General features: G+C 37.1%; 2 protein-coding genes across 2 annotated transcripts; one reads left to right on the top strand and one right to left on the bottom strand.

Annotated features, from left to right (window-relative positions):
* Positions 1 to 6,888: 6,888 nt before the first annotated feature.
* LOC137710745 (bet1-like protein At4g14600) lies at positions 6,889 to 10,068 on the top strand. The gene is made up of 5 exons (XM_068449867.1): positions 6,889 to 7,005; positions 7,731 to 7,887; positions 7,962 to 8,085; positions 8,865 to 8,921; positions 9,217 to 10,068. The coding sequence occupies exons 2-5, from the start codon at positions 7,850 to 7,852 to the stop codon at positions 9,373 to 9,375; spliced, it is 378 nt and encodes a 125-aa protein (XP_068305968.1). The 5' UTR covers positions 6,889 to 7,005; positions 7,731 to 7,849; the 3' UTR covers positions 9,376 to 10,068.
* LOC137727282 (uncharacterized) lies at positions 9,652 to 10,735 on the bottom strand. Its single transcript, XM_068466151.1, has 2 exons — positions 10,469 to 10,735; positions 9,652 to 10,044 (listed from the first exon to the last, which is right to left on the bottom strand). Exons 1-2 carry the CDS (start codon positions 10,733 to 10,735, stop codon positions 9,652 to 9,654), a joined length of 660 nt encoding a protein of 219 aa, XP_068322252.1.
* Between the last annotated feature and the right edge of the window lie 1,844 nt (positions 10,736 to 12,579).

Genomic DNA, 12,579 nt, shown 5'->3' with positions numbered 1-12,579 from the left:
CTCATCGCCACGAATGGATTGGAAATCAGAGTTATAACAAATAATTTACGTTACGAAACGTCGAACGTTTTTCGAGTTTTTCATGTTTCGTTTTTAGCGTTCTTTATATTGCAAACAGTGGGACTTATATGGGGATTATTGTCCCTTTATCCCTATCCTTATCTGGATTTCCCCTACCTTTCCAGATTTTCTTAATTCATTATATATATATATATATATATATATATATTTCTCTCCCCCCATCACTATCTTTCATTCTCTCAAACATTTGATCGAGCTCTCTTTTTGCAAGCTCTTATTCTCTTCTCTGAGTCTCACTCACAAAACCACAACAACCCCAAACCACCACCACCTGGAAGTTGGATCTCGAACCCCAGACTAAACATGGAACTCCACCGTGACAGTCATAGTGCACACTCCCCCTGTGAACTCCGGTGGCTTTTGAGGATTTTTCGACTTAGGTAAGCTTCTAAAAACCTTTGGGGGTATGTTTTAAGGTTAGATAAAAGTTTGTTTTAAGTTGTACATACGTGTTAAACGCAGAAAATAGCTCGGAGTAACTTTTCCCAGTTTTCCGACAAGCATCGCCACTTTCGAAGCATTTTTTGGCCAAACCATAGCAAGTTAGTCATCGTGCAAAGCACCGTGCTCTTCATCTCGTTGAGTACTATAACTTTCATTTTTGAATCACTCGATTTGGTTGAGTATCAAAGTAGTTATGAACGTTTGAAACCTTGCCCAAAAACCGGCCAATCCTTGGCTTGAAACCAGGTCGACCCAACCCAATAACCCTTAAACCCATATCCAAACCCAAGTTGAAACTCGACCCAACCTTGCAGCCTAACCCAGATTCCTTTGGGTTAGGCTACCTAGCCCAAACACAAACCCACTAAGCCTAAACCCAAACTCAAACTGAACCGACCCCAAACCCATAACCCAGTCGACACGTGGACCTCCGCGTAGGAGCATGTCTTGGCTGGCGTGTAGAGCACATACGCCTCCACCAAAGGTATTGTGCTCATCCGCCATCCACGGCGGCGTTGGTGACTTTTCCGGTGACCCAACTCGGCACGTGGAGCACACGAGCCTCCACCAGAGGTACTGTGGCGACTTTTTTGGCCAACTTTCCGGTGACCCAACTCGGTGGGTGGCGGCAAGTGGCAGTCTAAGTTATCGCCCCATGACAGCACGTGAGGGCGCGTGCAGCGGCTTGTAGGGGTACCTGTCACGCCCGACCTATGAATAAAGATTATCCATGAATTAGGGTGTGAGCCATATCTTAGCTATAGAAATAAATTCTACAACCAAGATATGGGGGAAAATAAAATTAAATTACAACGATTTCACCGTACAACATATCAAATCTTTCGAATACGCAGCAGAATAACTATAGTGCACAAAATTAATTCATAACAAAAGTACCAACAAAAATAATAATTGAAATGAGTAGCTCTTGAAAATACATAAAATATATGCAATGAGATGCATGAATGTACTTACCCTCTTTTAATCCCGTCAACATATACCCAGGGCACCCAAGCCTGCACATCCCATACCATGCTTATGTCACTTGGCTCCAAGTACGTTATAATATGAGTTAACTCCCGTTCATCCCTTAAACCCAATTTTTGTAATTAAACTCTCAGTTTCCACTTTATTATACAAGCACTTCTCCCGACGCCCAATTGTATATGCAAGTCATTCCCCCGATGCCTGACATATACAAGATTTCATTATTTATATTCAAGGCATTCTCCAGCCTTTGAGTATCTCCACAACTCAAACACTTACACAAGTGAGCACTTGACACAACACAACTCTTTTCTTTACATGAATGTTTATGTATATGTCATGTTCATATAGATATCAATACTCACATGTTATCTAACAAATCTGCAAGTTTCAACATAAATCAACTTGATTAGTAGCAAGAGTAATAGCTGAAATTCTACATATGTAATAGGAGACAGATTGCTGAAAAACTTCCATGAAAGGGAGAGAAAGAAACTGGAGATGTTGGCCATGCAAAGAGGTTGGCAGAGAAGGCTAGCTTAACCGAATATCAGCCGTTCAAACTAGGGTACAAGTCAGCACATAGATTGAATTGCTGTGGTTTTTGGATATGTTATAGAGGAGATGATAAGGAACAACTTTTGTGAAGGAAGTGTTTTGATCGGAGCTCTAAAAAATGGGGTTTTCGTACTCATAACATGGCTGTCCAGTTTTTCTGCGGGATTAGAGACTGAGTTGGTATTTCAAATATATTGGACGATCACACCGTTGGATTTTCCTGAAATTTGGATATTTCATGGTAGAGTGCTATGATATAATCCATTGATGATGGTGTTTTAGTCTGTTAAATAGGCGGGACGAATTTCTAGTTTTTGGATATCTTTCTTTTGATAAATGAAAATGATGGTAGATTGATGGAGAGATTTGTTGGGTAAGGTCTCATGTATTTTTCTGGGATTTGTCTCACACTTTTTTTACATCATTCTCAAGGGAAATAAATAGAGATTTTTGATAGTTTGGTGGAAGTGCTTCTCATGGCAATGATTTCCAAATGTAAATGCATAAACAACACAAGATTTAAGTGGTTCGCAAAATCGACTACATCCAATGGGGTTTGCTTTCATTGTATTTCACTATATACATGAGGGACTTACAAGTACAATGAAAGATGGCTTAAAGCCGTAAGAACATTTTAAAGAAATATTAGAAGGTAATATGAAAGGGAGAATGGCTTTCTTTTTGGAGTGGTTCTTTCTTCTTCTTTTTTTCTTCTTCTTCTTCTCTCTTTTTCTCCCTCTTTTCTTCTGTTGGTTCTTGCTCCTTCCTTTATAAAGATTGCTTGACATCTTCCTCTCAAAAGAATCTCCACAAGTGTGCCAATAGGAAGAAAACAAGTGTTGTGCCAATCATTAGACATAAAATGTGTTCCAATAGAAACAATCGTTAACCTAATCATCACCATGAAATGTGTTCCAATAACAAGGCAACAAATGTTGTCCTAATCCTTAGAAATGAAATGTGGTCCAATAGAAAAACAACAAATGTGAAGCTAATTATGAACTAATGAATAATATGCATGTTCCTTGCATCAAAGGCCACATGAAATGTTCTAACCACAATAAGTTGTCATCTTCCTTTACTCAAAGTGGTGAATATCATGCAAAGTGGACAAAAGCTCAAAAGCCACGTTCAAAGTCTAAGGGATATGAATCCCACCTCTTCAAATTTTGAAGGGATGAATCATCACCAAACATTTAACTCTTAGATTCCTAATGAATACAAACTTGCCAACTCACCCTTAAGTAGACTTCCACCTTCACATTTAGAGTGGTGAGTAATCACTAAATTATTAACTCCTAATGTTACAAACTCTCCACCTCATCTTTGAGAGAAAATATCAAGACAAAATTACTTTAGTCCAACCTCAAACTCTTGGCCCTATGTGAGGACAATCAAACCAAACTCATTTAATCTCCCTTCTCCAATTCAAACTAAAAATATCTCTAATTATATATGAACATGAAATAGCTAGTTTTTTGAACTAATTTGTAAAAAGGATTTTACATTGAAACTATTTTACATATCGAAAATAGGTTTTTGTACGTAAAAATAATTACCCACATACATACATATATACATATAACCATTTTTTTTAAATACGGGGTATTACAGTACCCGAGGTCCCCCTTGTGTTTTTCGACATCCTGAATCTATTTATGACGTCTGTTTTCTAAAATTCAATTGTTATGGTAGAGTTTTATTAATTGGACCCTTTATGTCCTTAGGTGCGTTTATTAGAGGCGTTTTCGTCCTTCCTATTTCACATGGCTCTTCGACGACGGAGTATCTATGAGTGGACCCTTCCAAAATGCATGATTTTACTATTAGAAATGCATACATGAAAAGCATGATTTAATGGCTACATTTTATGAAACGTTTATGAGTAAATTGGATTTATGCTTTATGAATTATCATGCTTTACTGGGCTTATGTTTATTGAGATATTTACAAACTTGATTTGTGATATGATGTTTGAGCTGTTGAGCTCCGATGAGATATATATTGGAAAGATTATGTTCATAATTTTATGTGCTTGCTTAGTGGTTATCCATACTATGAACCTACGGGCGATTGATACTTATAATTGGCTTTGGTCGGGTGATGTAGTGGCTCCGGTTGGAATATATTTATATTTGTCTTCGGTCAGGTGATGGAGTGGCTTCAGTCGATTATGATAACACTACTAAGTACATTATATACAATATATGTTTTATGAAAGGTTTTATAGCATGCTAGGGTTTTTGGAAAACCTATTACATATTATACTACTGAGTTTTCATAAACTTTGGGGGTTAGTGCGTTGATGGATAACTATTTCAGTATTACTCATATATCAACTTGGTCCACTCATATTTTGTTTTGTGCCCCCTTAGGACCTAGGAACGAGGTATACGATCCGAGCTACGAGACATTTCCATACTAGTGACTTTGTGTCTTTCTTTCCACTTTGACATTCTTGTAATATCACTTTTTGTTACACCTTCCACTTGTATTCAGAACTACTAGTATGCTCTGAACATGTCATGCATTATCACTTTTATTTTGTTGACAATTGAACTTATTATATTATGTTGTTAAGGTTGGATTTGAGTATTATATTGCGCAGTTATGTGTGAAAGTTATATGCATGTTTTACATGTTCTCGGCATATGCATTCATAAAATGGCTTGCGTCACCCTCGAGTGTCGGCCAGCACATGGCCATCCCGCTGTCCTTTGGATACTAGGATCGGGGCGTGTCAATAATGGGAAGCCCTTATAGTATAATCCCTAAATGTAGGAACTAAAATACTAAAAAATCATTGTACATTTTGTTGGAGTATTGTGGCCATTGGTAAACAAAAACTAATTGTACTGTTGGTTTTCCAACGGTTAAAAAAAAGGGAATTGCAGCAAAATAAGAAGCTGCTTTGCAGCATTCCCACGCGGGTGGGTTCAGAAAACAAGAAAAAAGCAAAAAGAGTAGTAGCTGTGCAGCATTCCCACGTTGGTGGGTTTTTTTCCCACTCAAAAATCAAAGGAGGCCCACTCTTTGAGTACTTATATATAGTCCTCACATTTAAGAATTTCTTTGAGATATCCAATGAGTCTCTATTTATTAAAATACTTTGAGGACTTCAATTCTGATCCATTGAAAGTCTTTTGTCCTTGTATTTAGAAAATATAAGATTGTAGAGACTCGATTTAGGATCCCACAGGAGATGCTCTTAGTAAAAAACCTTGCCAAATAAACTATATGAAACAAAACTTCAAGATATAAAAAAGTGTGACACACATGCTACAATTTGAATCAATAAATTAAGTGCTCCCTAATTCCTTGTTATTGGCAACAAACTTTTGCTAAACTCAAATCAAAATACCAATACTCTCATTTAGGGAAGGAAAATTTTCAAAAATCTGATACTTAAAAAAGTATAGATTATTAAGGGCCTTTTTGTTCTTTACTTAAATCTAACTTTTTAAACTCAAAAACACTTTTTAAATTTTACACTTTAAATACTTGTTTGGTGGGACTGTTTTAAAAAATAAAACTAAAAACTTATTTAAAAACTAGCATACTTCTAGAAAAAACACAACAAGTAAGATTTTAGAGTTTTTAAACTCCAAACCCACTACTTTCTCTCTCATCTCCTCTCACTCCCAATCATTTTCTATTAGCATTCTATCTTTATCATATCATTCTCCTTCCTTTTCTCATTTGATCCTCTCTCCTCCCCTTCAAATTTCTCTCTCCTCTCTGCACTATTTCCTCTTTCTCTCTTATCTATATCTCCTCTGACCCTCTCCTTGATTCTCTGTGTTTGTCCAATTAATTTATTTATTTTGTTTTTCTAGAATGGGAGACAATTGGTGGCAAACTACAGTTATTTGCCCCTTTTGGGCCCATAAAGGCTAAGAATTTCACCCTGCTTATGGCCACAATCAAGCAGACTCACTAGCTCGGAGCATTGAACCCGGGAAGGCTCTGTGTTTGTCCAATTAAATTTAGTAGTAATTCTCAAATTCACGGGAGTTGCTATAGGGTATTTTTCCTTTTCATTTCAATTGTTAAAATTTAATAACAATTTTGAATCTCATACCAAACAAGTTTTTGGATATAAAAAAATTGTTCTTAAAAAATATTTTGAAAAATTATGAAATTTTTTAAATACGATACCAAACGTGCTCTAAAATTTTCAAAACATGACACAAAGTTAAATAATGTAAACTAAAGCAAGCACTTCTAAGTTATTGCATGAAATCTAATTCAAATACCAAATGTCATGCCAAAGAGGATTGGTTGAGTTGGTAAAGATCATTCTCTTAACTAGATCAACTCCTAAGTTTGAATCTCGTTGACGTCAATCCCTTTTGGTGAGCAATCTGTAAAAATTAAAAAAAATAAAACGGGTTAAGATCCCTCTCTAAGTCCTCAGAGAAACTTGTATTTAGTTGTATGCCTCACCTTAAGATGGGTAGCTTCCCCTCCCCTCAATATTAAAAAAGAAAAACCAAATGTCACAAATTTTATTAGCACAAATGATACTCTTACCACTTATTTCTACAATCTCTATACATGTGTTGGCAGATCCCGTCTTTATTAAAAAGATGATATAAATAATGGTACACTTAGAGAGTAAAAGTATCATTACTCTTTTATCTGAGGACTAAAACTCTAATTTAATCATAGTTTTGAGACAAGCTCTATTTAATTCTTTGGAAAAGGAAACCACATGTCACACGTTGATTGGTACAGATACGTAAGCAGCCGAACACTATTATATTTGAAATGCCATTTACCAAAAAAAATAAAAAATTTGAAATAACAGCGTCTTCCTTGTGCTGACGCGGGGTTCTTCTCCATTTCTTTGGCCGCCTCCTCTGCCCTCCAACTCGTCTCAGGAACCTCGCTGCTGTCGTCATTCGCTTCCTGCGATTTTAATCGCCGACGAAGGTACTGCAATTCGCCTCTTTTCTTTCGCTTCTTCTGTAAATTGTATGAATTTTCGTGTTGATCAGATTCGATTTGCCAGTTTTCGAATTCGAATAAATGTGGTGATTAATTATCAATTGTATTGCAATTTTGGGAAGTACTTTCGAAATTTTTGTTCGGTTTGGGTTAGGAATTTGGGTTTAGATTGGATTGAAACAGACCCTAATTTTAAGCCTTTGTTTGGCTAATACGTTGAATTTAGGGTTTCCCATAGGAGATTAGGTTTTGGGTCGGTTCAGTCATCCAATTTGGGTCTGTCTTTTTTATTTGACTGATTGTGTTGTATAGGAAATTACGTGACTTTTCTCTCAGTTTTGTGATTTTGTTATTGGGTTCAACAGGCAATGCCGCAGTTTAAATTGGTAGATTTTTTAGAGCTTAATTCTTTTGATGAAATATGTTAGGGTTTGATCGGAAACCTCGGGTCCGGATTCTGTTGCCCGGACACAATATGAATTTTATTGAAAAGGAGTGTGCATCAGTGGAATATTCACTTAAACCATCAAAATATTCTTTAGTTTTATATTATTGGTTTTCAAAGCCACTACTTTTTTGTTTAAAGCTTCGTTGTGCATAATATTTCGGCGTTTATTAAATCTCTTAAGTATGTTCATAAATAACTTATATTTGAGGTAGTTCATTTCCCTCAAATTATGGTTTATAACAAAAATCCTTTCTATGGCCAGGTATTGGAGACTCACAAGCTAACTGTGGGCAATAATCGAGATAACATAATCACCTTTCAATTTGAAATAAAAGACGATTGCTTAAGCCATCTCACCAAACTCGAACTCTAGGGTTTCTAATGGCAGGCTATGGAAATGCGGCTCCATATAGATCAAGGTATTAATTTTACACTGCATATTTGCTATTTTGTGTGATTGTGTTTGATGTATATATTAATGATGGTTTTTCAGGGAGGGTCTTAACCCAAGACCAGCGGCTAACATGGATGAAATCCAGTTGAGGATTGATCCGATGCATGCTGACTTGGATGAAGATATCAACGGCCTCCACAACCAAGTGAGAAGATTGAAAAATGTATGCACTCCGAATTTTTTAGTTTCTGTATTTTGTTTGGGCATTTGAATTCATCTTGGTGCAACTTGGAAATGTTAATGTTATATATATTGTTTTGGTCCCATCCTTGTTACATTATTGGTATTCCTGTTACCTAACCCTTTTACAAAGCTCTAGCACTTCACTTTCGGTCTTTGTTGCTATTAGCTGAAGTATGTAATGGTCTGCGTGAGCCATATGTTTTTTAATTGGATTTTTAGTCGTAATTATTCACTTGCATTGCACCTGTTATTTGGTAGATCCTATTACATGGTTATTGATTTTTTGCTTATTACATAATTCCTCTACTCTGAGGAGGCCTTCAGTGCAGTGCATTTCTTTTCTCAATCTGGAAGTGACCGGTGTTAGATTTGTGTGTTGCGGCCGTTGTCTTAAAATTATTATAGAGTATTTATGGAACCTTGTTAAAGTATCTATTCCCTGTACAGTGCTGTTTCCTCTTTATTAATTTTGTAGAAGGAAGTGCTGGGTTTGATGGGGGATGGGCTTGTACAGTATTTATTTGCTTGGTTATGGATATCTAATGGAGTTAGTCATTGAAGCCTGTTCTTTTTTGGTGTCTGATAAAAGTAATCAGCTTTGCATAAATTCCAATGCTTTCATTTCATGTCTTGCCTCTGTACATTTGTTTGTTTCATAGTTCATCTTATAGCCTAATTATGGTGCATTATGACCTGTAAAATTGATTTCCGCAATTTGATTGCAAATAAATTTAATACTGTTCTCTTATTTTGGCGCAGGTAGCTCAAGTTATAGGTACGGAAGCAAAATTCCAGAATGAATTTCTGGATCAGCTGGTATGCCATCAAACTTTAGACATTGTTGCTTTCATATTTCACTTTATTTGGAACAACACAGGATTTCTGCAAATTAAAAAATTGACGCCAAGTAAGAACTTAAAGAGATCGAAAACTGCAAGAGAAAAACTTTTTTTATTTATTTATTTTTTAACAATCATCGGAGAACCTACCTGTACTTTTGGAATTTTTTAGTGGATGGAAAGGAAGTTTCTGAAATGAAATTTAATGGCAGTATGATGGGCGGATATATACAGCTTTCTAAAACCTATATCTTTGTATGTTTTTGTTACAGCATATGACGCTGTTGAAAGGTCAAGCAGGGTTGAAGAACAATGTCAGGAGATTGAACAGAAGCATCATCCGGAGTGGATCAAACCATGTCGTCCACGTGGTGGCTTTTGGACTACTTTGTTTCTTCGTGGTATACTTTTGGTCCAAACTGTTCAGATGAAGATTGGATACTTAGTGCCTTCCAGACATCTGTTTTCTAAGGCTAAAAGAGGTTTCCTCGACAACATAAGTACTTGTTTCATTGTAAAGCTATCCACATGTTCATGTTACTAAACACGTTGAACATCTTTACAATCTTGGTTCGAGCTTCTCAAAGTACTGTGCTTAGAGCAACACTAGGGGAGAAATGATCCATTTGAGAACGAAAAGATGCAATTTTTGTCATAAAATGTTTGTTACAGATATATGGTTACGAAGTAGTGAAATCTTTCGCTAGCTACATTGGCAAACGTTTGAATCTCTCTGCGAACTCTCGATGTCTTGGTTCTAACTTGCTTGTTCTTACTTGTTTGAGGACAGTTCGTGCCAACTCTGCAAAGTTGGTTTCATTGTGACCGACTCGGCCGTCTTTGTAAAACAAAAAGCATTCGAGTTGTTTGTTAGGTTCCGCGCATTCTTTTTCGGCATAGGGATACCACCAAGCACACCGGTGCTTCATACCGGATTGATCGGCCATCCAGTGATGAGCATACCGACCTATCCCTGCAAGCTCCAGCCATCCTTTGGGAAAAAACTCCATTATGCTACTGTTTCTATCCATGAATAGCATGTTTGTTAGCTGGGCTCCATGTGGGGATGCAAGGATGTCTGTGTTTGTCATTAGTCTAACCTGTTTAAGAACACCGAGTTTGTTATGTTAAGCTACAAACTTCGACCAGGAAGCCCTAGCGTCAGATTGGACATGGGCGCATGACTTCTTCTGAGCATGTCACGTATTTACGTATGACTGACACTAATACTCCTCTAACTTGAAATACTCACTTAACACACAATACATGTAATGACAACACGATCTTCGTGACCACTTTTGCTAATCCATAACACGTATACTTAAGTCAATCCTAAATTATCAATTAAAGCTAATATGTTTTGAAATAGGAAATGCCTGTCATCAACCCCATAAGTTCACCTAATTATTGTTAACGCAACATGTTTAACCTTAAGAACTTTGGCTCTTCAGAATAAAGAAATGAAAACAACTTGCTGGAGGAAGAGAGAGAGCAAACCTGACACAGAAATCCAGATCTTCAGACTGAACCACCTTTAACGTGCACCCATCCAGACTGAACCACCTTTAACGTGCACCCATCCACCGCCGCGCACTCCCTTGAGAACACAGCAGTTACAGCCGTCGGATTCTTGAACGATCTTGGTCCTCTCCTCATTAGCAACGTCAACCTAATGCTTGGCTCCCCTCTCACATTGACCTCTCTGCGTCTGCCATTAGGGTTTATTCCACAAAACTCTCTTGCTTTACATCTCAACAAGTCGGACACTTGAAGCTTCTTCTTCTTCCCCATTTTCCCAACATTATGCCTCATCACAACCGCCTTCTCGAATCAATAAGGCCCTTCTCCCTTCTCGAACTCTTCGAGCTGCACTTGCCCGAAATTCGCTTGCATCACATTCTGAATCCACAACCCCATTTTCTCTCCAACTCTAAGCTCTCCCGAGTGGAAAAGTATCAATCTTGCCGGCTTTGCGCATCCATTTGTCATAGACCAACCGCAGAAAGGCATCATGGCAGTTAACCCGTGCCACAAGTTTCCGTAGTCATAGAATGTGTCGGACACAAACGCGAGGCCTTTCAAGAACGTGGTGGAGTATGGTAAGCCATCAGGATATGCCAAGGCATATGAGTTTTTGGTGCCATCTTTTATGTCGTTCCCTTTGATGCACAGTAGCCTTCCGTTGGTTGCCTCGGAAGGGAAATAAAGGTATTCGGATTCATTTTTCTTCAAATGTGTCACTCAAGGAGCTCATGAACCAAGTGTTTCCCTCCATTGCAGTGTTGGCAAACCTTGTGTCTTTGAGAGGAAGTAATGTAACCGAGTTTCGGAGTTTCGAGTCTCGGGGTTTTGAGGCAGGAGAGAAGGAAGGAGAGGGTTGTGCATGAAATAGGATAAGAATCAGAAAGAGTGAGAAGAGGGAAATGGTGCTGAGAATGGTTGAGTGAGAAAACCTCTTCTTTTTTGTGAATAGCTTGGCCTTGCTTTCCACTTCCATAATTTCTTGTGTTCAATGTGAATGGCAAGAAAGGGGCACATCGAGAGGATTTAAGAAATTTAAATAAAAATTTGACATCCAGATTGAGATTTTTTTGTTTAAATATTAAGATAGCAACAAATGGGTATGATTATATTATTTGGGGTCGAACGGTAGACATGCATACAACCGTGTGGTTATATTTATGGATAGGCAATAAGATTAACCGTAAACAACACATTTAGTTTGTTCATTTCTTCTTTGCAATTTGCATGATGGGGCGCCGCCGGCCTGACCGTGTTACTCATGAGTGACAAACTTTTAGGGCATGTTCGGTGAGCATGATAGGATAGGTTATTATATTTAGGATTGGTTAGAAAATCCCCAATGAGGGATTTTATATGAAGCTGAAGAAATGATGGATATATAACCAATTTAGAGTTCTGAGGAATCTTTGGAGATCTATAAAAGAATCTCTCCCAATGAGAGACTATATACATTTCAGACTCTATATGGGGCAATATATATTTAGCTATGTAGTATTTGATTACACAGTAAATTTATTTTTGTCTTAACTTTTCTTAAGTTGATTTTTGGATATGTTGTCTTAATTTTTTTATGAACTTTTCAACCTAAAAATATTCAAATTTTGACAAAGTTAGATTTCATCACTTATGCTAGTTATGCACCGTTAGATTAGGTTCTCTTATCTCAATCTCATATGTTGGTTTGTTTTGATCTAAAATCTAACAAGATAAGATTTCTTTTCATAACAACCATTGAATTGGATTATCTAATCTCAATCTCATCCATTGGTTTATTTATCTACTTGGCACATTCTTCGAAATCAAACAATATAATATTTCATTTCATAACAACTATAAGATTTCATTGCATTTCATGTGAAGGAAACCCCAAGTGTAACTGAGATCACGCAACACTTAATCAATATCTAATCAAGGTCCTCTAAATCCCTACCAATGCTTCCTCTAGACAGAGTAAGGCCAACCAACCCTGTAAGTATCTCTCTTTTTCTCCAATTCTCAGACCCAACCCTAAAACTAATAAAAAGAAAGGGGAATCATAATACATTTCCTCGAGCAAGCAAATCAAGAGAAAATGGAGAACCATCCGTAGCCAGACCATCTAAGTATGGGGA

Source organism: Pyrus communis, chromosome 1 (assembly GCF_963583255.1).
Source record: "Pyrus communis chromosome 1, drPyrComm1.1, whole genome shotgun sequence".
Classification (NCBI taxonomy): domain Eukaryota; kingdom Viridiplantae; phylum Streptophyta; class Magnoliopsida; order Rosales; family Rosaceae; genus Pyrus; species Pyrus communis.
This window is presented reverse-complemented; position numbering and strand designations above follow the sequence as displayed.

Excerpts from the sequence above, each read along its gene's own strand:
- LOC137710745 (XM_068449867.1), top strand. The coding sequence starts at position 7,850 with ATGGCAGGCTATGGAAATGCGGCTCCATATAGATCAAG. Across the intron at positions 7,888-7,961 it reads GCGGCTCCATATAGATCAAG|GGAGGGTCTTAACCCAAGAC; the intron begins GTATTAATTTTA and ends ATGGTTTTTCAG. Across the intron at positions 8,086-8,864 it reads AAGTGAGAAGATTGAAAAAT|GTAGCTCAAGTTATAGGTAC; the intron begins GTATGCACTCCG and ends ATTTTGGCGCAG.
- LOC137727282 (XM_068466151.1), bottom strand. The coding sequence starts at position 10,735 with ATGGGGAAGAAGAAGAAGCTTCAAGTGTCCGACTTGTTGAGATGTAAA. Across the intron at positions 10,045-10,468 it reads TGCACGTTAAAGGTGGTTCA|GTTAGACTAATGACAAACAC; the intron begins GTCTGAAGATCT and ends GTTCTTAAACAG.